This window comes from Cenococcum geophilum, assembly GCF_001692895.1.
Source record: "Cenococcum geophilum 1.58 unplaced genomic scaffold K441scaffold_64, whole genome shotgun sequence".
Lineage (NCBI taxonomy): Eukaryota > Fungi > Ascomycota > Dothideomycetes > Gloniales > Gloniaceae > Cenococcum > Cenococcum geophilum.
Window position 1 is genome coordinate 619,438 of NW_027137622.1, and position 24,201 is coordinate 643,638.

Consider the following 24,201-nt stretch of genomic DNA (forward strand, 5'->3'; position numbering starts at 1 on the left):
CTCCAGTCCCAGCTCAACTAAGTGCCCCACTGCCGTATGTTCAGGAAAAGCCATCCAAAACAATCTGTGGCATACCTAAGAAGGCTTTCTGGACATTAGTGGTAGTTGTCATAGCTGTGGTCCTTGCAGGCATTGGCGGCGGACTGGCTGCCCGCTTCGCAGGCCAGCACAAGACACAAAGTCCTCCACAAAACCCGGTCGGGGCGTCGATCCAGCCAATTTCTAGCACAACCGCCTCACTACAACCCCAATCCAAGCCCGACCGTCCTCATCACCACCATACAAACGATCCTCACTCTGACCCTTTCAAGCTCGGCGCCACTCTCCTTTTCAAACACCTGTACCGCAACCTCCGCCTTTACAAGCTCCCTCTTTTGGATGGGTACGGAGAGCGGGTACAGTGTGTCCCCACCGCAAGTGCTCTGGTACTTCGGACTCAACTCGGCGCAAGCCTGCTGCGAGAAATGCTTCGCTCTCCCTAACGTCGGTGCAAATGGCGTATGCAATGTCTGGGGCTACTTTCCACTCCCGTATGGTGCGTACGCGAATAATCGAGACTCGTGTGCGGTAGTTTGGGGGTATGAAGGAGATAATAAGGATAATGTGTGTACGGCTGGGAGGCCAGATATTGGGCTCTTGAAACCCACAGGACGGCAGACGAAGGATGGGAATGGGATTGGGGCGCCGGGGTTGTGTTTTGGGAATATTTACACGTATACCACTGCGGGACAGTGAGTTTATGCTGGAGCCGCGAACCAGCATTGAGAATCATCGTCGTTGATGTATGTATCCTAGCGTGTACTATACTGTTTAATGACTTGGATATGTCTACTCGCTTCTCTGCCGTGTCTCTGCCCGTGTCTCCTTGCGCGTCTCCTTATGCGTCTCTTTGCACGTCTTATGGGGGGTTAGGTAGAGAGGCGTAGAGACATAGACGCAGACACAGGGACGTAAAGACGCGGAGGTATAAAGGCGTAGAGGCGCAGGGGGAGGCGTAGAGGCACAGAGGTGCCTCTGGGGGTGGCCGTGCTAAGTTACGACTCTAAAAAAATAAGCTCTAAGCCACCAATTTTGCACTGGCAGAATGAAACTTGGCAGAAAATTCGGACAGTGTTACTGTCCAGATCCTAGCAGCTAAGTAATAGGGTGGTGGGCAACAGGGTGGTAAGCAAATCCGATTTTGGTCAACACTATTCTATCCACGGTCTCCTTTGTCGATCGCACCCTGCATTGTAAAAATTGGTAAGTGTTCCGCTATCGGGTACGCGAGATATACCTCCGGAGCAGAGCTCGATTCCGGACTAGTCTTCTTGAGTAGGGCATGGGTCTTCTAGGAATTATTGTTAGCACCACGGATGTTGCTCTTTGGGAAGTGTGGTGGGTGGTGATCGAAGGATACTTTGCATAGAGATTGACTAAGCTGACTAAGTTCTCCGATAAGCTAGTTGCGTTGTCAGGTTTAGCATCCGATTTGGGCAGAAGCTGGAATGGTGTGGACTACCTTGCTGGTATGTGGTCGTATCGACTCCGTCGAGGCTTCCTCTGGCGTTGTGGCTATGACACCTCTCTGCGGCAAAAATCCTACACAGCACCGTCTTGGTCATGGGCTTCTATAGACAGCAAAATAGTAATAACTTCCCGTTACCTGTTTAGCGATGCCTTAGCCCAAGTTCTTGAAACAAACGTATAGCGCTCAGAGCCGTCAAATCCGTACTGCGCTGTTATTGATAGCTACGTTCGAACTCAAGGGGCTGATGGTAAGGGTGAAGATAATCAAGGGCTCTGTGATAGGAGGGTACGAAATTTCGTTTGTTGATTCTTGGGTAGAGGTTACGGTAAAAAGTCAATGCCCAATGAAAATTAGAGCAGCGGTTCAATGGGACGGCAGGGCGATAGCAGAAATGGTAAAGGTTGTGAATGCGTATATCATGCCGTTCGAAATCTTTCAGAACGAGGAAGACATGAAGCCGCACTTAGAGGGTTTAGTGCTGTTACCCTTACTTGCAACAAGGACAGTTTCGGCAGCTTGGTTTGTTTAGAGTAGACGATTGGAAATATGGGGACGACCTTACAATAAAACCAGAGACAACTTGTGACGACAACGATTTATCTCGGGAGACGCCACCTCGGAATGAAGACGTAAGTGTGGACGGATGTCGAGCATGCCGAGGGTTTGTTTTTTGTATGGTTCTTGAGATTGAAACAATGATTGACAAGATCGAAAAGCGAGACCGAGAGCCCCCATGAAGTGAAACCGGAAGCGCCTTGTAGTAAAGGATCGACTCAAGGAGGATGGACACTTATGTAGAATGAAGAAGTGCATCGCCTGTCTAGTGAGGGGCCAGGCCAGGAGAATGAACGCTCACAAACCAATCAGTTGAGAGAGGATGACCAGTACTGCAGTGGAGTTGTAAATACAAGACTAATTTAACGTTACGAAGACGAGTTGACCGGGTACGACTATCGACAGATTAATTCTTGCCTGACCTATACTCTTGTATGCTGTCGCACAGGACGATCAAGGATGAGAACTCTGATCTATTGCGAAATTATCTGACGGAAGACAAGGTCGTCGAACTACTGCCCGGCAAGGCAATCGAAATCCACGTGCAAGGCGGAGAGAATTACATTGCACTGATTGCGAGTAAGCAGAATTATCAAGGAATTAGTCGAATTTTGAAAAAGGGGCGGTATTGAGGCAACACATAAAAAGATTAGGCCACCATTGCGGTTCAGAGGAGGCTTTTTGTAATTGTAGGCGATAGGGATAAAAAGTCTACAAAATAGTAGATTTCGGCTCAAGTAGTCTCTCATATAAACACTTACGCACGCACGCACTGCTTGATCAGTGCTTTGGGACCATGAACTTTAGGGTTTCAAATCGCAACTGGTGAACACCACAGGATATCCCTTGAAACGGCAGGGTCCTTAGAGGAAGTGGTCTGTGCGCGAACACCAGAATCAAAACAACGCGTATTTCTATATAGAATTTAATCATGAATTATACCACCACTATGCCTTCTAATCGTACTAGAATTGATGCGGACCTTGTTCAGAAGACTCAATATAACGTTCCTCCAAATCGAATTATAAAAAAACCCCGCCCTAAGCCCTGGCCGTTGCCCAAATTCGAACCTCTCTATATTGACGATTGAAACGACCATGGCTCACCAAACCTACCCTCCAACGTTAATACACGCAATCCTTTTAAGTTATTTAGTCTGTTCTTTGCAGATAAGATTATAAATAAGCTTGTAGAGTGGATAAATAAGCACGAGGAGTTGTACCCGCCAGATAAGGAAAAGGAACACCTACGTGCATGGTAGCCAACATGCAAGCAAGAACTCTGGGCGTACTTTGCAGTGCTGATTCATATGGGTATTACTATAGAATCGTGCATTGAGGACTACTAGAAGAGTTTAGATACATTAGCTATGAAATCAAAAGCCTCGTATTTCTGAGAACGGCTGCACGATTTAGGTGATTTGATTGGTGGGCTCTTATCGATACCGTAAGGCCCAATTTTGCCGTGTCAAGGGATAGATACACGAAGAGCATACTGTGGATATATGGCTCCTCTATCTAGGGGCCCTCAGTTGTCTTCCAGGCAGCTGTGGGCACCATCGCGACTAACCAAGGCATAACTGTCAAGGATATGTCAGCAATTTAGGGATATAAAAGGCTGAACTTCTTGAGAGTAGGGTTAATCGAGATGTTGGTGAAAGAGCGTGAAGCCATTTTATCTGACTCTTATGAGAGCTAGAAAATGGGTTCCTAGGATGCAGAATGGGCCCTTCCGCACACTAAGATTATAATGAAACTATCAGGTTTATGATAAAGTTTCGTTTCAGCTGCCGAAGCTAACCCAAAGCCTCATAGTAGAGCTGCGAAGATATAATAGTAGTTCATAGGACTCCGAGGAGACAGCAAAGGGGTATCAGGCACGCCTAAGGCTGGTAACACCAATCGCCTCAAGATCACCGAGCAATTCGATCAGCAGATCAGCAAACACGTCTCAACCACGTCCGTGTTCACTAGACCTTGCAGGAGATCCAAACTAACCAACTTACCCAAGATCTCCTCGCCTACGTCAATAAGGATTAAACCTCCAATCCTCGGGCGAGAAAAACACTTCGAAATCGACTCCCCCAAACACACCCACCGCAGCAAACAAATCGCACTCTCCCCTTAACCCCACTGTCCCACCCTCACTCCTCGCATCCAAATCCTCATTCCCATCCCAGCCGCCCTCCCGCTTTCCATTCCGCGTGAAAAAGACAGCGATATCTAGTAGCTTGGCGCCTTGCTGCGCAGCATACAGCGGCGGGTTCCGCGGCGGCGCGAAGGTCATGCCGATGCCGACAGTATCGCCGGGCTTGAACGCGGTCGTGAAGTCGGAGCCGCCGTACGTGTCGTTAACGTACTTCCGCCCGTCGTCACCGTGCACACCCAGGCTGCCGCGCTGCCACCCGGGCAGGCGGAACGTCGGGTAAGGGGGCGCGACGAAGCCGACCGCGATGCCGGCGTCGGCTTCGGCGAGCGAGGAGCCGCCGCGGCCGATGCCGAGGACGTGCAGCTCGAAGTAGAGCGTCTTGGGGCGGTGGGTGCGCAGCGGCGAGTCCCAGAACACGGAGTAGAGCGGGAGCGAGGTTAGCAGCGAGGAGTCGGCGCAGGAGACGTGCGTGCGGCATTTCCAGCGGCCGGGCCGCCGTTGCGGCAGGATGTCGCCGATGTAGGTGGGTGGTTTTAGGAAGGAGAGTTGCCCGGTTTGGATCGCGGCGTACTGGGCCGGCGTAAGGTTCTGGGGCTGCCTCAGCGGGTGCGCTTGCGTCCAGGCGTAGGCGCGGTCGCCGTCGGCGAGGGTGGCGTTGGCGGTGGGGGAGCTGTCGTACCCGATAGACGGCGGCGGCGGGAGGAGCGAGTTATCGGGTATGATGGTCCAGTCGTGGTATGGTAGTGGCGCATGTTGCGGTGCGGGCTGCTGTGGCATCTTGCTAGACGGAGGCGGACCCTGTGGTGGAATGAAAGTATTGGTGGTGCTGGAGAAAGCGTGCGAAGGGGGAGGGCCCGACGGAGGAGCGTATTCAGCATCACTAAGCTTAGAGTGACGTGGCGGTGGCTCAGGTGGAGGAGTATAGGATGTGTCATTGGGATTACGGCGGTTCGGGGGCGGGCCAGGCGGAGGGGCATAGTTACTGTTATGCCCGCCCTCCGATGTAAATGTTACGTGCGCTGAGTGGTCTGGCGGAGGCCCCGGAGGAGGCTCATATTTTTCTGACTGCTGCTGCCTCTGGCGCCAGTTGGGGGGTGGGCCTAGAGGCGGTTCGTATGTCTCTCTAGTCATGATGAGGGTGTCTGTAGTAGAGGGAAGGGTACTTTAGATGGTGCGGGATCGAGGAGCGACCGCCGAATGGACGAATGGAATAGCGACGGCGGTTGCTAGTCGGCGATGCTTGCGACTAGAGAATGTGCGGGCATGGAGGGTCTCCTGGGAAGGAAAGCCGTTGGGTGAAATCGTCCCAGTGGATATAGTAGGTTTTGAAGCGTGGGAGAGAGCAGGGGCAGCTCACAGTCATATAATGGGATGATGGAGAGGTAGAGAGAATATGTAGGCCAGAAATGCCTGTATTTAGAAGAGAATAGCAGGAATTGAGGTAGGAGGTTGAGTTGAAGATGGTATATGTGCGTAGGAGCAGTGGTTGGGTTCGTGGTGTTGCAGGGCCAAAGCGCCGCAAGCAGCGTCACAAGGGTGCCAGGGCTCCCCGGCATCCAATCGTTATCAGGCTGCAGCTAGTAGTCTTCAATCCTCCTTCGCCAACAACAACATGCCTCTTATATAGCCCGCCATGGACGCGCCCTCTACGCAGCTTGTCCAAGATATCAGAGATTCTATCGTGCGGGGCCTTGCCACCCGCCGACCTATCCTCCACCACCTTAACGCCGACACTAGCTGGCTTCTCCAGGTCCCCCGGCCCGCTGCTGCCATTAGGCATGGCACTCGCATCTACTACAATATCCTGATCGATCCGTGGCTCTCTGGCGGCCGGTCAGACGTGGCTCATTGGTTTTCCCAGCAGTGGCATACTACTGGGAGTAAGGTAGGGTCAGTTGCCCAAATCGAGGAGCTAGCGCGGGAGATTGAGATTCTAGCTGGCGGACTAAGGCTGGGGAAAGGCCGGCTGAAGAATGGAGAGATAGGAGCAAACGTGGGAACTTTTGTAGACGCGATTGCAATAAGCCACGAGTTCACGGATCACTGCCACAAGGAGACGCTGCTGGAGGTTGAGCGAGATGTCCCGGTTTTCGCGACGGAGGTAAGGCCTGCTCATCTATCATATATTGCCGCTAGAGGTGTTTGGAAGCTGATTTGGAGATGAAGAAAGCCGCGGCCCTCATCCACTCCTGGAACCACTTCCGCTCCGTCAACACTATCATTCCTTTCACTGGTGCGGCGCCTGACTGGCAGGACAGCGCAATGCCCCCGCTGCCCGAGTGGCTCAGCATCTCGCAACTTGCAGCGGAGAAGGATTCCCTGTGCTCTCATTCTGCGCTTCTGATCGCGTTTAATACCACGCCCTCTACATCTAGCTCTGCATCGTCCGTCTCAGATGCTGCGGAAGCGGTCATCTATACGCCCCACGGCATACCTGCTGCCGCACTTTCGCCGGTCTCTGCTGCAGACCCACCGATACATACGCTGGCATTCTTACATGGTCTGCATGCCGTCTCTATTGGCCCGGCACAGCAGCTCAATCTCGGCGTACATAACAGGCTCGAAGCTCAGCGGATATTGAAGGCGAAGTACTGGGTTGGGACCCATGATGAGGTCAAGAAGGGAGGCGGGCTTGTGAATTGGTTCTTGAGGAGGAAAATATACACGGTTAAAGAGGCGGTGGAGGAGGAGCGGAGGTGGATTAAGCGTGTTAATGGAGATGTGAGGATGGCGAATGGACGGCTCAAGAACTCAGCGGATGAGTGGGACAATGTGAGGTTTGAAGAGGTTGGGAATGGTGAGAGCAGAGTTCTGGAGTAGCAAATCATTGCTGTCAGATGTTGAAGTGCTAGAGATTATGAGGAAGCTAGGCGCTCGCTCTTTAGCGACACATCTTGCAAATTTCTGGATACCGACAGATCGGTATACTGAAAAGGGATCTCTTGGGTCCAGCAGAAACCGCTCCATGCAGTCAGTCCTTGAGTCTGGGCCCAGGTCCAATGCTCAACACGGATGAGGAAGTGCCTGGAGTCATCGTCTTGCAGGTTGTATAGAAGGGCTCATGATGTTAAGGATATGGGGAGCTGTGCCTCGGAAGATGGGTTTATCCTATCTATTGTTAATTCCTCGAGAGGTATGGGGAGGTGGCTCTGTATATACAGTGCATTTCAACTTCGGCATCTAGATATCGACCTAACGCCTTTCATACGCATATCTGAAGCTCTGGAATTTTAATAAATAATTGGAAATATTTCGCCCTTGTCCAGAATATCATTATAACTGAGATCAGGGGCCTCCTTACTGCTTGGTTGGAAAAGTTCTCCTTTACGGTAGATCACAGGTCTTCCCAAAGGAGAGATTAAAGATATCGGCGAAAAAGCGATTTAATCATGATCTGTTGTACAGTTCCTTTCTTTTCCGAGTACAGAAGCTAGTCTAGAGGCAGTGTATAAAGCCGATCAGAATTCAATGCATAATCAAGGCTGTCTAGATTTTGCGCGATTTATCTAAAACTTGTATACTTGGTCTTTGCTATATCCCAGCTCCTTTAGCATACCCTCCAACTCTCCCTGATCTGCTGGGCTCTTCTTGCCCCCGCTAATAGCCTTGTACATGCCCGGCGGGCCGCACACGAAAATCTTGATTTTTTCGCCCTCTTTTGGCTCCGGCAGAACCGTTTTTAGTAGCTCTTTGGTGACATGGCCCTTGCCGCCCTGCCAGTTCTCCGGTGGGTTATCTAGGACATAGAATGCGCGGAATCGTTGGGGATAGGTATTCTCAAGCTCGTGAAGATCGTGCTTGAGCAGAATATCGTCTTCGGAGATGTTGCCGAATACAAGCGTTACTTTGGTCTTGTCCTCGGGGTTTTTGAAAATAGCTTTGACTACTTGGTACATAGGCGTAATGCCGGTGCCACCAGCAATCATGGCGACATGTTCGTGCTTGTTGGGTGCCCAGGGATACTTGGGGATCGGGCCTTTTATGTCCAGACGCTGGCCGACTGCCATATTGTGAAGATGCTCGGACATGGGGCCGTTGGGGTAGCGTTTAATTATGAGGTCAATATGACCTTTCGCATCTGTTTGATATGTGAGAGGTGTCTAAGAGTGCAAGTCACGGCCTTAACAGACTTACCGGTGTCACTCACAGGCGTGTAAGGACGGATAACTGGCTTTTCCATCTCGGGACCCTTGTACTTTGTTATAACAGCAGCTATAATCTTGATCAGCTCACATTAAATCAGGCCTCCTAACAGCCAGCTTACAGGCGACCCTAAGACCAGACTCCATGTCTGCCTCGGGAAGACTGAACCGGAATTTCTTAGTGTTGTGGTTTATGGTCTCAACGGATTCCAAAGGCAATGAAAGAAATCCTTGCTCTCCTCCTATGAAAGCTACCTTTGCCAGCTCGCTTGTGCTCTTTGGAGTCTTTCCTTCCTCTTTTAGTGGGTGTGGTGTTACGGCCCCGCTGTTCATATAGTAGTAGGCTCCACCAAGTGCGACGCCACCCAATGCAGCGTAAATTGCGGCGTTAGAACCGCCTTTTGGTGCCTCAGTTGCATAGCGGCGGACGTTCTGTGAGATGGTATCAGTCTTGTTAGACTAAAAAGCAAGCGAAGTGGTATTGGAGCTATTGATGTGGTGAGGGTTTGCTTACATGCCGCAAAGCTGCTGCCGGGCGGAAGGCTTGTCGTGCGAACATGGCGATGTCAAAGAAGATTGATTAGAGAGGTCTGAGGGGGTGTGGAGAGTACTCAATGGCAATTGTGGGTGGGTGTTGGAGTTGAGGTAGGAGAGGTAAGGGCTCTTGTGAGAAGCTCGACAAAGGTCCAAGCATCGGCAATGACGTTTTCTCCAAAATCGCGTCTTCCGGTGACCGAGAACCCATAATCCCACCAAGGATTGATAAGCACTTATGCCTGGAATGAACTCTCTTTGTGGAGCATTGGCTAAAAATTATATTTTTCCTTTCGGGGTTATGTGAAGCTTTTCCGGCTAGATGGATGTCTCTCAACCATCACATTCAGTGACATCTACTTAATCCAGCCATTATTTCAAACAGCACGTCTATATTTTAAAAGATCGGATCCCGTAAAGAGGCTTTGGAGGCTTCCGATAACACCATATCTATTTTGTTCTGCAACTCCGCTCCTACCACACGTTCCAGTACTGTAACGAAAGCACACCTCTTTCTGTCGTCAAGGCCAATTCCACCAAGCTTGTCCCAATGATCGCAGACTAGCCCCGCTAACCCTATAGTAAACCAAGCAGCCCAACTGCCTTCCGGTCTTGACCATCCATGAACGGAATGCTTTCCGGCCACCGGCACCGCATTCGACGAAAGAAGATATCGATGCCGGTCTTACCAGGACCTTTGATACGGCCCGGCAGGTGACTTATGTGCGAACATGTCTCGCGCTTTGCCTAATTCGGTATTAAGGCATTTCAAGTGCTGAAATATTTCAACATAACCCCATGCAGACTGCTAAGACGAATTGGGTAAAGCGTCGCCTAGATAGAGACTGGGAGATATAAATCATCAGCATACTATTAGTTAAAGCTGCGATGCAATGCCTATCGCGGCTGATATCTTTTAAAGAACTGGCAACACTATTGGCCGAAGCACAGACAAAGAGCAACAAAACCCTGTCCGCTTAAAGCTCTAAAGATATCCTTTCGTAGTATACTGCTATACAAGATAGTGAATAAGTTCTTGGCTTTAAAAAGGTGATGAACAGCAACTTATAGTAGTAGTAATAGATATCATCATTAATTTGTATGCTGATGTATTGCGGTAGAATAGTACCAAGACAGATATAATGGTGCTCTTCAGCATCTGCTAAGAATGGTGCGCTGCAGTAGCTAAACTCTAACAAGTGAAGAATTAGTAGCTGATTTTGAGGGCAATAATTCTCTTGCAAATAAGCCTGGGATTTTCCCATGCTATATTCAGTTGAGAGCGACTAATGGTTGAAGCTGAGCAGCTACTCCTGATATTCTTGGTCTTCTAAACTCGTTCTCGGGGTAGCTGAGGCTGCCTGGCTAGAAGTTTTGAGCTTTTCCAGTGTTTCATCGTTGTTATCTCATTAATAAGCTTGAGAAGATGTAAGGTAATAGCTAATATGAGCAGCTTCAAGCTCATAAAACAGAGGAAAATCCTGGAATGCTTTGATGACCGAATAAACTTAAGCCGACGAGTTTGAAGCAACATTGGACAAGTGGATAACTCGAAAATTTGAGATCTTCGGCTTGGTATTTGGCAATAAAGCTGGTGGAAGGCTTATTATAAGCTAATGGAGAGACGTGGAAGTCTACAGGTGCATAATACGAATACGCACTAGCGGTTGACTTAGCTCCTGAACGCGTAAGTAATCAAGGCTCGGAGGGGCCTGCGATGGTAGCCTAGGCAGAATTGTGAGAAGCTACGCACTTGACTGGCATGCAGGTAGTCGGATGGTTCGCTAAGTGCTCATGCGACGTTGATATGTAAACAGTGGAGGTTGGGCGCGAGGTGCCTCGGCGCAGTGGCTGACCTGCGGCAGGTTCCATTTCTTTCTCGTTTCTGTCTGGCGTCGTTGGTCAGCGGGTGACAGAAGGAGACTTGATTCTCGTCAGCGCCGTCATAGCGGCGTTTGATCTGCAATTGGCTGTATCATGCCTAAAACCAGCCAGCCTGACGCTTCGATCTTTACGACAAACGTGGGGTTGCGCGTGTCGAAGGCCAAAATGTAAACGTCAAACCTGATGACGGATGCACAGAGGGGCATTTTTCATTTTATTTCTTCTCTTAAAAAGGCACTTCAATTCGACCCCGCTACAACATCTCTACGACTGTTACAATCTGTAACCTTTTAATATCTCTCATTCCTTGCATAAATCATCCATGATAGGCTTGCTTTAATTTATGCTTGAAGAATGCCTTCAACACCGGATCCACCGAACACTCATGAGCCGAACGGTGGCGCTCCTCTACCTCTAGGATTAGTTGAGCAGGCTGCTCTAGCTGCGGATGTAAATAATGAAGGAGAAGGCCCTCTTGGCGAAAGGGAAAATAACCAGGATGAGGAACCTGTAAGAACAAAACCTGAGGGTTCGGGTTATGATAGCTCGTATCGACCTTCAGATACACGAGCAGGCATCGATCGAGTGTATGGTTCTCCCACAACCACAACTGCGCATACGCTTACATCTGGCAATCTCAGGTCTAGCGCAGATGAACACTATGGCTACAACACTGGCCAAATTGACACCTCAGCCGCGCGGGCGAATGACGCACCACCACCAGCCTACAGCGAAACTCTCGGACACATAACGAACGAAACCGAAGGTTTTGGCACCAATGCTTCCGTTGCCGGTACGGTCAAGATGATTGTATTTATATGCATGGGCTGACGAACTTAGACGATGGTCGCGTCAATATTCGCATCAATCAGAAGTCTCGAAGATTATCTCAACTCTTCGTTCCCACCCTCCAAAGTCAAATTGCCCAAGCCCAATTAGAGCCTGCCCCACCGCCTCCGTATATTCCTCCCCCTCCCGGCGGGGATTCCGATCAGGAACCTCCACCACCTCTAAACGTTGTAATACATGTGGTTGGATCTCGAGGAGACGTTCAACCCTTTGTCGCACTGGGTAAAGTTCTGAAGGAGACATATGGACATCGTGTTAGGCTTGCAACGCATCCGACATTTAGAGATTTCGTCACGGAGAATGGCTTGGAGTTTTTCAGTATTGGAGGTGATCCTTCTGAGCTCATGGCTTTTATGGTTAAAAATCCAGGGTTGATGCCTGGGTTCGATACTCTCCGGAGCGGTGATGTTGGCAAGAGACGGAGAGGGATTGCGGAAATAGTCAAAGGCTGTTGGAGATCATGCATTGAAACTGGAGACGGCTTTGGTGTGGAATCCTCGAGGCACAATGTAGTGGAATGGATGGGTTACGATGATGACTCCGAATCACCGGAAGCAGCACACAAACCCTTCGTCGCAGATGTAATCATCGCAAACCCTCCTAGCTTTGCGCATGTACACTGTGCAGAGAAGCTTGGAATACCGTTGCACATGATGTTTACGTACGTTAGCAGCCAGATTAACGTCTTGCTAACAGCTCTAACGTCTCAATAGGATGCCGTGGTCACCCACACAATCATTTCCCCACCCTCTTGCCAATATCCAGTCTTCGAACGCGGATGCGAGTTTGAGTAACTTCATGTCCTACGCTCTAGTTGACATGTTGACATGGCAAGGCCTCGGAGACATCATCAACAGGTTCAGAAAGGAAAGTCTCGGCCTTGAACCGGTGAGCTTGATGTGGGCTCCTGGAATGCTTGCGCGATTGAAGATACCATATACATATTGTTGGTAAGTACCTGTTCTGCTGCGTCGTACCTCCCAATCACCCTCGAAAACTCATTGAAATCCAGGTCGCCTGCATTAATCCCAAAACCAAAGGATTGGAGTCATCACATTTCGATATCTGGGTTTTATTTCCTCTCTCTAGCATCAAATTACCACCCTGATCCGGAGCTTGCAGCTTTCCTCGCTGCTGGCCCAGCACCTGTTTATATTGGATTTGGTTCCATTGTCGTGGACGACCCAAATGCTATGACAACTTTGATTTTTGACGCGGTTAGGAAAACTGGCCATCGAGCACTTGTATCTAAAGGCTGGGGTGGTTTCGGAGCCGACCAACTAGGCATTCCAGAAGGTGTCTATATGCTTGGAAACGTACCTCATGACTGGCTTTTTAAACACGTTTCCTGCGTTGTCCACCACGGTGGAGCTGGTACTACCGCAGCTGGAATTGCTTGCGGAAAACCTACTGTTGTGGTGCCATTCTTTGGAGATCAACCATTCTGGGGAGCCATGGTCGCGAAAGCCGGTGCTGGTCCTACTCCGATTCCATATAAGCAGTTGACATCAGACGCTTTAGCGGAGGCCATTATGGAAGCTTTAAAGCCTACATCACTTGAGAGGGCTCAGGAACTCTCCGATATGATCAATAAAGAAAAGGGGAGTGATAAAGGGGCTCAATCTTTCCATCAGATGCTTCAGGTTGATAAACTGCGGTGCTCACTGGTCCCGCGCCGTACAGCTGTCTGGAGAGTTAAACGTACACAAGTGCGATTGAGTGCCTTGGCTGCTACAGTTCTCGCGCAAGAAGGAGAGCTTAATTTTGGAGAGCTGAAACTGTAAGTCATGTCTAGCACCACGCGTAATATTTCGTTAACATGATCAGACACCGCCCTCGCGAATATGAGACTGACGATGGGCCCTGGGATCCCGTTACTGGAGGCGCTTCTGCAATTATAGGCACCATGACTACTATGATGATGGGCATTGCAGATTTCCCAGCGGAAACTCTCAAGAGGCTTAACATCCACCCAGATTCGAGAAGGCCAACTACCGGAAGTGAAGTATCTTCCAACAATGGAGATGGTAGTATTCGTAGTGGCCGGTCGAGGCCGTCCAGGGAAAATTCGTTGTTCTCACAGTCGAACAGCGAGACGCCATTGCCTGGCATTAGCACGCCGATGACGGCCGTCACTGATACCGCAAGTGGAAGTCATCTCCCGCCTTCTCCAGTAGCAGATTCTCCGGTGGGTACAGGTGCCACGAGCCCGAGAAATTCCTTTATGGCGCAGGCTATGAGGGCGCAGACTCAAGTTACCCGGCCTCATTCTCGAGGCCGATCGCCTTGTCGTTTCTGTCCTATAGGTAGAGCTGTGTCTTGTCACCACCGTCGCCACCGCTCTGCATCGCATGACGGACGAGCTGAATCAGAAGCTGGCTCCGGCTTCTCTCTTGAAACAGCAACACATACGGGCAAGGGTATCAGCCGGATCGTTGGTGCTGGTCTGAAATCTCCAATGGATTTCTCAATGAATGTAGCAAAGGGCTTTCATAATGTTCCCAGGCTTTATGGCGAAGAGGTGCGCAAAGTTGACAAGGTGACTGATTTGCAGAGTGGGCTCAAGACAGCAGCAAAGGTGCGACTTTCGATTTTCTATACATTAAGATGTACTAAATATTACAGGAATTCGGCATTGGCTTCTATGAAGGCATGACAGGGCTCGTCAAAGACCCTTACCAAGGCGCTAAGAAAGAGGGCGCGGGAGGTTTCCTCAAAGGCGTTGGAAAGGGCATCGCTGGTGTTCCTATCAAGACCTTGGCGGGTGTCTGGGCTGTCCCAGGATACACCTTCAAAGGCATCTACCAGGAATTGCAGAAGGAGAAAGGCGCTACCGTGCAGAATTACATCATCGCGGCGCGCATGGCCCAAGGCTACGACGACCTGGAACACTGCACACCCTCGGAGCGTGCCGATATCGTTTCACGCTGGCGCTGCGTGAAGGTCAACGTCAAGCGCAAGAAGAACCCAGGCGAAGAGCAACTCGAAGCGTTGCACACGCTGCTGAAGGAGCACCGCGAGAAGCGGCAAGCGATGTGGGCCAAGAGAAAGACATCGGGCGGCTTGCTGAAACGCAAGACCACACCAATGTATCCACCCGCTCTGAGCGACAACAGCTCCTACTCCGACCTGGTGGTGTCGCAAGAGGAACTGACGCGCTCCAGCTCAGGTGAGCATCCACGCAGTCCACAGCCGCCGCCTGGGCTCTCAGAATTGGTCCACGCCCGAACGTACCCGCAGCCGCACGCCGTCGCGCACGAGCTCGAGACGCAGAGGGATCCAGAGCTCGAAGAGGCTATCCGCCTCTCCGTCTCCCATACTGCAGAAGGTGGCCCGGACGAAGACGAGCTCATTGAACGTGCCATCCGCGCCAGTATCGCAGAGCTCGAGCGCTCTCCCGCCGCCGACGGGGACGAAGAAGCGGCGCTGCACCGCGCGATGCGGGCGTCGATAGCCGAAGCGTCGGCCGGCGGCGCGACCGAGGACGAGCAGCGCGTGCTGGAGGAAGTGCTGCGCAAGAGCGTGCTGGAGACGCGCAGGCAGCACAACACGGACAGCGAGTGGGAGGGCTCGAGCATCGATACCGAGGACAACGAGGAGATGCAGCGCGTCATCGAGGCATCTAAGTCGCACGAAGCGTTGGTGGGCGCGCAGCGGAGCGCCGAAGAGGAAGAGGTGTTGCGGAAAGCGCTTGAGGAGAGTCAGCTGGAGGAGCGGAGGCGGGAGGAGGAGGAGCAGAAGAAGAGGACCGAGGAGGACATTGTTATGGAGTATGTCAAGAAACAGAGTCTGGAGGAGGAAGAGCACCGCATGAAGATGCTGGGGCGGAAGACGGAGGCTGAGCAGATTGTTGGAGAGAGTTCAAGCAGTGGCGGCGGAACGGCCTAGACTACATATCGCATTTGATGCTGTGGAGGAATGGGGACGATATATAGATATGACACTATACCCATGCTGAATACGACTTTATCTTAATGGAATGCGCGGGTTGATAATAGGTATTTCTTTCACCTCTTCTAATTCCTTTCCTCATCCTATGACTTGAGATTAAGAGGTAGAGATTGAATAGCAACCATGGTATATTGATATCAAGACTCCGGGGATGCTATATGACGACGTCCCATTATACACCTCAAAACAAGCTTCTGTCGCAAAACACGCCTCAATCTGACACTACTCTAAACCATCTCAATTGATACATCACAGATTTATGTCACACCTAACGCCATCCCGAAACCAATAGATCCTGAATATGGGGGCGAAGATAGAATCAGGTTTATACACATTATCTACAACTTAGCACCCATCTGGGCCTTCTTGAGGATGGGCTCCATCTTGGTAGCCTTCATGACATCTCCCCGGATCCTGAGCTTGCCGCTCATGAACAGCCTCTGCGCGTTCGCCTTGCCTGCGGTGAGCTTCGCGAAATCGGCGTCGGAGAGGAGAAGCGTGACTATTCAGGACAGAAGGATTAGCTTCAGGCTTGCGGACGACAACGCGGGAACGAACAGAAGAAGAGCGCGAGAGCAGCGGAGTCCAGCGGCAGGCGGCGCGGCGCGATAGCCATGCTCCCAATGGCATATCCGGCCTGCCCTCCTCGCACGCATCGTTCCAGCCCACCGCCGCCCGCGCTCTTTCTTCCTCCCTCCCTTACTCCTCTCTTCTCTCGGTCCTGTGCAAGAGACTGGCTGGGCAGCTACTGTACTCACCGTTGGCCTTGCCGCCCTCCGGCGCGTCGCCCTTCCCCACGCAGCCCTTCTCCTTGAGATCAATGTGCCAGCTGTCGGTGTCGCCGGCGGCGTTCTTCAGCGTGAAGGCGAAGACGGCGCCGCCTTTCTTGATCGCGTCCTTGCGGCCTGCGTCGTCGGACGACAGCGAGGCGCTGATGGCGTCGAAGGCCGCGGAGGAGGGGAAGGCGTCTGTGGTCTTGTCAGCAGCCGCGGTCAGGAAGGCTAATTGGGGGTTGCGGACCGTTCTTGAGAGACATTGTGGGTTGTGCTGGTGATGGTGCCGCGGGTGTTGGAGCTGAGGGGTGGAGATGGGGTACTGAGAGGTGCTGAGGTAGTGTTTGTGGGGGGATTGATTCGGAGAAGCTCGGGTAGGATGCTGTAGGGGGGAGAAGGGGAGTGCGAGTATATGAGCCTTCTTGTGTGTGGGTGCGTGCCCGTGATGACGATGCTGATCGGAAGCTGCCAGCTACAGAAATCCGGGATTCAGCATGTGAACAACCACCCCTAAGCGCCGAGGCTTTGTCCCGAATCTGGTGAAGGCTGTGGAAGTGCAGATGCAGTCGCCCAGTTCTAGTGTTTTTGCTTTAGGGAATTTTCTCGATGGAAGCTCACTACTATGCAAAGAATTGAATTCATCCGAGACCGTAATTAAGGCGGTGGGACTAAAGGAATGTATTTACAGTTGTAAGTGCTGCGTTAAGCGTGATATTCGTGAGGCATGAAGTGCAAAGCATCAACCATCAAACGTGAAAGAATAACAATGTAGAAAGGAAAAAAGAGACCGCAACAAAAACCGTCGCTTCCCATCGCCAGAGGAAGCCGGCACTTGCGCCATCAAACAAGCCAATCCCAAGTCGCCGCGGGCTCATGCAAACCACCGTGACCATGATAAAAAGAACTCCGGCCTTGAACAATGCTCCCATCCCCTATTCCCCGACCCGAACCATGTCTACGCCCGTAACAATCAACAAGACGCTGAATGCCGCTTCTTCTACTTGTCCATCATACATCCCGATCCGTCATTAGCGCCAAGCAAAAACAGACGACCTCAAGAACTTTTTCATATGCTCGCTGCCGCCCCATAATTGCTCTTTGGCTTTTGCGGCCGCCTTACCCGACCTGCTCTTCGATAGCCATCGGCTCAGCGTCAACTGGCCTCGTCCTCTTGCTTCTGCCTGCTCCTCCATCAGCGGGCCAATGATGCACGGCTCGATGTTCACCGGGCTGAGGATTAACGGCACATCCATGACTTCCTCTGCGCGTCGCTTCCACTCATCTGACCCGCTCATGTGCGTGAGAGGCGCGAGTGCATCGTCCCAGTTGCCGCTGCGCAGCGTGACATCCTCAAAATTGAACTCAGCGAGGGTGCGCCGGTGCGATGAGATGAAAGTGCTGATTTGGGACGAGTCCATGATAGCATTTTCCAGCTCCATGTAGCGTAACACTGGGAACTTGAGAGGCCGCGGGCTGCAGTTTTGCGGGAGTTGAGGGTCTGCAGAGGGGCTGGATGGCTGAAGGCAAGGTTCGCGGTCCAATGAGAGAGGCGATGGACCACGTTCGCCCTTCCAACGGAAGAAGAGACGGGTAAGTGATGGGGATAGGGTGCGGAGGTAGGCATGGAGTATACGGAGGTGCTCGGTACGGCTTGGTTGGTCGAAGGGGAAACTGTCCATATGAATGGCAAGCTTCCGGATTTGCCTCCACCTTCGTACTGATTTGGGAGACGATCCAAAGCCAAGCATTGGTTGGAGATAAAGAAGGCCTGCCGGATGTATAGCAAGGAATGAGAGAGTGTTTAGTTCTCTCAATGGTGAGCGCTCGATGGCAATCCGAAGAGAGATGAGCGCATAGTCCACTGTGCTTCGTCGATACCGTTGTGAGGATTCCTGTCCAGGGCAGCTGATCTTAAGATGTGATAGTGATGGTAAGGCTGAAAAGGCACGGATAAATGCCGGAATGTTCGTAGCGGCATGGAACAATGGAGGGTATTGCTTAATTAATAGGTCGGTCATTTCCCATGACCCGTACTTAGGTTGCTTGACCTTGCCTAAGAGAGTCGGGGGGGTGTGGACTTGTGGTTCATAAAGGAATGGTCGGTCCTCGCCAGTTAAAGGGTCGATCAGAGGTGGAAGGAAAGTATCTGAGCCATGAGGCATGTTGAAAGTAAGAGTCTTCACGTGACGGCCAATTCTTTCCAGAGCAGCCATGCGCGCTGGCTTCGTGAAGGTGCTCGGCTTGAAGGTGATTGATACATCATCAAAAAGGTACGGAGCGGCCTGAGTGCCAAACTCATGGCATACTAAACGGACATTTGGCAGGTCTTCCTTGGGCACTTTGGAGAGAAGTGTGTCGCGACAAGTCTCCGACAGCCAGAACCTCAGGAAAGATGAGCTGGTGGACAGAACAAGGTTACATATCGAACTGTTAGATCGGTTTGCTGTACCAGAACAGTCAGCATTCGTTGCGCAGTCGATATTGTTGTGTTGCGTGTAGGAAATCTCACATCTGTTGTCAGCTGAGACGGGTGTCAGCGGGATTTCGCCAAACAACAGCTTTGACGAAGCCCTGGAGGCCTGACTCCCATGACTCTCCCCAGAAACGGAGCGCTTCAACGACGGGTGCGGTGGTTTATTTTTATTCATTCGTAGTAATATTCATGGGATACACAGGACAGTGTGAACATGTATTCTGATGGCAATCGCAAAAGCGGGAAGGAAGAAACCTCAGGTGCATCAGGCATCGCGACTGGCACCGAACTATTTACTGCGGGAGCGAGCAAGTGGAGATGGCAGACACGTGAGACGCAGGTATGAGTCAAAGCAGGTTGAAGGGAGCAGTGCAGTTCTGCGCTGTTTTCCTCTTCGCTGAAAACGGGCGATTAATTGAAGAGAATCACCACTATGTCGCGGTGCGCGAGCGTGTTGAACTTTTATACCGACGTGATGATTTGACCTTCTGGCCGGCGGGGTCGGTGCCTGGTTCAAGGCTTGAAACGTTTCAACGCGCTGGCCTATCGGAAGTGCAGAGAGGCCAGTAGCGGTCTGTTTTCTTTGCATTAGCGTATGCAGACTCGTCGAAACTTTTGAGCTCGGGTGGCTGGGAAGAAGCCTGAAAGACGGTGAGAGTCTGCCAAGAGCTGCAGCCCACGCGTGGGACTTCTGGATGGACGCGTTGGTTGTCGAAAACTATTCGCGGTGTTGATGTTTGTCCACAAGCTGGCGCCTCCACTCCCTCCCAAATCCTCCCAGTTTTGTGTCTTCGCGTCTTTTTTTGGCAAAGTTTCGAGCGACATTAAAACAAGCTTAAATCGAAACACGATAAAGAGATAACTACCCGCGCGAGGTGGTTGAAACGAGCACCTCGCGTTTCGGAATCGCCCGTCTGCCTCATGCCATTGCGAGCCAATCGCCTCTCCAGGCGAACAAAAAATCTTATCCCAAGGCTTCAAGACCAGGAATTGTGTGTTCATGCAGCGGCCATGCCGTCTCTTAATTGAAGAGAAATGAAGAACAACCGCATGAAAAGAAGGGTGCAAGTATCGTCAATCGTGTCGCGTGAAGGCAACACGATCGCGACACCACAATGGCACCATGTCGTGACCGGAGATGCAGGGAAGATACTCGGCGTCGTCTCATTTTCAACACGATGCAACGAAAACCGTCCGGGAATTCTTTCTTCTGCATCCAAGATCGAAGTTTCTACATGATTTTGCAAAGCTCCTCAAAATAAAATTGGTATCAACAACCTAAGTCCTGCGTATCAGATGCTGTTCTTGTGGGTTTTGAGAAACGGTCAAAGGGATCCTGCATTTAGTCAGCACATTGCACATCCCTCGTCGAGCCCTGGGTGGCGTGAATGGATAACAGCCATCGACTGCGTAGGCCAACGAAACGCGAGGCCTTCCAATCGTTTGTGTCGCGTTTCATCCCGTTGCGACAAGTGCGCGCTGTCGACGAAATGCCACTATGAGTGAGAGTCCTACCAAATCACACACTCTCAAGGAGGGTGTAAATGTTTTTGGCTAGGATGCATTTGCGGATTAGTGAAGATGGCCCAGATCCAACCAAAAGCCAATCAATGTTGGTGGGGTACCCGAGAGTAAAGTTGCTGATAGACAAACAAGCAAACCCGCTTAAACCACTAACGTAGCTGACCCCACGTAGCGAGCCACATACAGGTGATATTTGATTAATTTATAATAAAATCAACAACGAGCTTATATATATTTCAAATAGGCCAAATTGAAGCTTTTATATTACTCTTTCAATCGCAATATCGCTTGAATTAATTTAACTACGTTATGGTGGTGATATAGACCCGCGCGCCTACCAATTGCACAGGCAACCACTACATTCCTACAACATCCCTTTCCAGATTAACGACCCGTTAATCCGCTCATTTATAAGCTATAGGTTACACCTAAATATATAAGAGAGCCTTATTATGGTTAGGATATAGAGGAATTAAATATACCTACTACTTTACGTACTCTAAAGACTAATGACTTTATAGAGCTTAACGTCGCTATATTAAATAGAGCCGTTCTAAATCCCGGTAAGTATAAGTAGGATTAGGCTTACCTCTATATAGGTAAGGGTCTTTAAGGTAGCAGTAAAATTATAAGGTAGAAGGCCTATAGCTTTCTAAGTGCTATAAATCGTATTAAAGGTAAATACTTACATATATACCTTTAGGTAAAGCTTTAAAAAGTTCCTTATTAACGCCTAAGTAGCTATATTAATAGAAGCCATCTACTTACTTTTAGTAGTAGCAAAAGAGTGGCCTAAAATAACCTATATCTAGTAGTTAAAGCTTATAGGTTAGATAAGGTGGTAAAGCTACTAAGATAATCTTACGCGCGAGCGTATACTCAACGAATTACTAAGGAAGGTAACTTAAATAATTATCTATTAAAAGTAGGCGAAATTACTATATTTTACCGTTAAAATATTCTATAATATATCTTATATATTTATTATAATATTTAATATAATATAGGCCTAAGGGGTTATCTATTTCCCTACTGGGAGAGGTAGCTTATGTATATCTATAAAGGCCCCTATTTTACTTACTAATTTAATACTATTTTTTCTAGTAGTATTACGCCTTCTAAATTAAAAAGGTAGGTAGTAGAGAGCCGTTAGGGTAAATTATCTTAATTATAAATACTATTCTATAAGTGCCTAGCTATATAACCTTTTAATTTTTAAACCTCTCTCTATACGCCTTACCTGATATAATCACTTAAGACACCGCTGTAAGGCCTAGTATTACCTCTTTCTTATTAAAGTTATAAATAAAATTTAAATACTTAACTTAATATCGCTTATATACGGCACGAAAGAACCTATACTAATTATATATAACTACTGGATTGTTATTTTAAGCTTTCTAGTAGTTAAGCTAACAACTTAATATAGTACTAAGACTGTGGTGTTGTAAGGCACATTGCTAGGGTGTACGGTAGGGAGCAGGCAAGCCGAGCATGAGTCACAAGGAGAGTCGATGGAAGAGGACGATATGGTAATGAGGGTAGGCAATAGCCTCGTACTGAGACGAACCGATGAGGAGGGAAGGGCTGCAAGCCCGAGGTGGCTTATAAGGAGGTGCCCAAGGGGCTAGCCGAAGGCTAGCCTTGGCCGACCCCCTAAGAGCCCCTTAGGCGATTGCAGCCGAGTAAGGGCCAAAATAACCCTTACAGGTGTTAAATAAATCTCTACCCCTAATGCCTTTACCTGCGGTTTTAGCCTTTTCCTAAAAGGGTTATAAGCTAGTTTTTGTCACAGCGACTCAGTCAATCGAGGCACGAGCGCCGGTAAAGGAATGTATGCGAGCCTGTATAATTGGGTAGTCTATAGACTCGGATATCAAGATGAGGAGCAGAAGGGGTGGAGAAAAGGACACGTCGTATATTACATATGCCAAGGCTCAAGCGAGGCCCCCCTAACTAGATCCGTTACGGTGCCGTAATATTACCCCCCTCTTTCAAAAAAGCTTGCCCTTAAGGTTTGTCCTTAGGTGGCTTGTCTTTCTACCTCCTCGTACAATTGTTAGTTATTTGCTGCAGGTGTGGGGGCAGTAGTAAGTCGATAAGATGCTATGGGCAGAGCAGCGGATGTCGAATTTAAGGGTTAGCTGCAGGCGTAGCAGTATGTCGTCGGTTGTAATACTGTAGGTAGGCAGCAGTAATTGTTAAATCGGATTAGCTCTGTAGGTAGGAGCAGCAGTTGTCGTTATTCGGGTAGTAGTACGGTACTAGCGGCGCGGTAACGATAGTGGTTGAGCACAGAGCTCGTCTATCGGTTGTCTTGTAATAGTAGGTCGAACGTTAGAGCTTGGGCTATCGATTGGTTTAATAGATAGTAGGTATAACGGCGCCTATCGTTTATCTGGTTTATTAGCAGTACGATGTAAGCGGAAAGTCGTGGATTGCAGGCGTATCGGCACGATCGTACGGTTAATAAGACTGTAGGCGTATCGGCATAGTTGTAGTTAGGTGTTAGTAGCAGGCGTATTAGCATGTAAGGGTACTTTTGGGTCCCTTACTTCGGGCTGCATCACCTAGGGGCTCTTAGGGGTCGCCAAGGCTAGCCTTCGGGCTAGCCCTTGGCACCTCCTTATAAGCACCTCGGGCTTGCAGCCCTTTCCCTCCTCATCGGGTTCGTCTCTCAGTACGAGGCTATTGCCTACCTCATTACCATATCGTCCTCTTCCATCGACTCCCTATGTGGCTCATGCTCGGCTTGGCCTGCTCCCTACCGTACACCCTGGGCAATACTGCCTTACATTCGAACCGATCTCCTACACCCTTGCGGGTGGTAGCCTGCAGCAAGCCGAGGGGCTGCGCCCTCGAGCATTTCACGATCCTCCATTTTTACCTAGGACGACCGCGTACGCCTGTCAGAGCAGCTACACCAGCAAGACGCCTGGCAGATCGCATCCGCATAACGGTGTTGGAATACGGATCAGGTCCTCTACCTTACCTAGGACGATCGCGGTATGCTGCTAGAGCAGCTACACCAGCAGGGGTCTGGCAGATCGCATCCGCCTTACGGTTAGTAGATACGGATTAGGAGACAAGGAAGACGGTAGGCTATCTGGCCAAAGGTCAGGGCTATCCAGATCGTACGCGATCATCTCCAAACGCGATTGGGTATTACCCGCCATACGATTAACAGTGCAGCGGTGCAGCTCTGCCCCGACGGCGAACCGAAGGTGATTCGATTGCTATCCGGAGGCCTTTCTGGCAGGGAATTAAGGGGGATCGTGCGCGATTAGGCTTGCAATACTTCTCTATAGGGCCACCACCGCGGTTCACTTGCGCAGGGCAGTGCCACCAACAGAGCTTGGAAGGTTGAACGTCCTTAAAGAGATGCAGGCTATCCTAGAGGCTATCCGATTGCTATTCAATGGCTTATCTAAAGAACTGACGGCTAGTTTTTAAAGCTACAGCTACTACCATGCGCGGTCCAGATTGAATGCAACCTCAAGAGCTACCGGCTCGCCTTAGGGCTACGGCCCAACCCGGAGACTCTCCGGCTGTCAGCCTGAGGGCTGCCGAGACCTAATCGCAGGCGATTGTCTCTTAGAGCTACGGCTTACCTCGAGCTTCGGCTCAAAGATCCTATGCGATCGCTCAAGGGCTACGGCCCGACCCGGAGATTCTCCGGCTGTCAGCCTGAGGTGCTGCCGAGACTAAACGGCAGGCGGTTGTCTCTCATTAAGCTACGGCTTACCTTAAGAGCTACAGCCTTGCCCAAGAGAATGGCGGCGGCTTAAAGATCCTACGTGATCGACCCGGAGATTCTCCGGCTGTCAGCCATAGGGCTGCCGGAGACCTAATCGCAGG

At 50.3% G+C, this 24,201-nt stretch overlaps 6 protein-coding genes across 6 annotated transcripts; 2 read left to right on the plus strand and 4 right to left on the minus strand.

Annotated features, from left to right (window-relative positions):
* Positions 1-4,090: 4,090 nt before the first annotated feature.
* On the minus strand, positions 4,091-5,344 carry K441DRAFT_587211 (uncharacterized protein; the record flags this gene model as incomplete). Its single annotated transcript, XM_067644664.1, has 1 exon — positions 4,091-5,344. The coding sequence occupies one exon, from the start codon at positions 5,342-5,344 to the stop codon at positions 4,091-4,093; it is 1,254 nt and encodes a 417-aa protein (XP_067498281.1).
* Positions 5,345-5,844: 500 nt separating this feature from the next.
* On the plus strand, positions 5,845-7,033 carry K441DRAFT_708664 (uncharacterized protein; the record flags this gene model as incomplete). Its single annotated transcript, XM_067653793.1, has 2 exons — positions 5,845-6,314; positions 6,380-7,033. Coding segments are annotated over 2 exons (1,124 nt in total), but the record flags the coding sequence as incomplete, so codon positions are not given.
* Positions 7,034-7,719: 686 nt separating this feature from the next.
* Positions 7,720-8,914, minus strand: K441DRAFT_587153 (oxidoreductase NAD-binding domain-containing protein; the record flags this gene model as incomplete). Its single annotated transcript, XM_067644662.1, has 4 exons — positions 7,720-8,291; positions 8,348-8,425; positions 8,478-8,787; positions 8,870-8,914. The coding sequence occupies 4 exons, from the start codon at positions 8,912-8,914 to the stop codon at positions 7,720-7,722; spliced, it is 1,005 nt and encodes a 334-aa protein (XP_067498283.1).
* Positions 8,915-10,802: 1,888 nt separating this feature from the next.
* K441DRAFT_668629 (glycosyltransferase family 1 protein) lies at positions 10,803-15,541 on the plus strand. Its single transcript, XM_067650026.1, has 7 exons — positions 10,803-11,360; positions 11,415-11,566; positions 11,614-12,283; positions 12,336-12,572; positions 12,635-13,402; positions 13,450-14,200; positions 14,248-15,541. Exons 1-7 carry the CDS (start codon positions 11,128-11,130, stop codon positions 15,508-15,510), a joined length of 4,074 nt encoding a protein of 1,357 aa, XP_067498284.1. The 5' UTR covers positions 10,803-11,127; the 3' UTR covers positions 15,511-15,541.
* A 186-nt stretch (positions 15,542-15,727) lies between these two features.
* Positions 15,728-17,028, minus strand: K441DRAFT_303876 (sterol-binding-like protein). Its single transcript, XM_067641055.1, has 3 exons — positions 16,594-17,028; positions 16,332-16,541; positions 15,728-16,075 (listed from the first exon to the last, which is right to left on the minus strand). The coding sequence occupies exons 1-3, from the start codon at positions 16,607-16,609 to the stop codon at positions 15,912-15,914; spliced, it is 390 nt and encodes a 129-aa protein (XP_067498285.1). The 5' UTR covers positions 16,610-17,028; the 3' UTR covers positions 15,728-15,911.
* K441DRAFT_303922 (uncharacterized protein) lies at positions 16,908-19,200 on the minus strand. Its single transcript, XM_067641056.1, has 2 exons — positions 18,856-19,200; positions 16,908-18,789 (listed from the first exon to the last, which is right to left on the minus strand). The coding sequence occupies exons 1-2, from the start codon at positions 18,992-18,994 to the stop codon at positions 17,375-17,377; spliced, it is 1,554 nt and encodes a 517-aa protein (XP_067498286.1). The 5' UTR covers positions 18,995-19,200; the 3' UTR covers positions 16,908-17,374.
* Between the last annotated feature and the right edge of the window lie 5,001 nt (positions 19,201-24,201).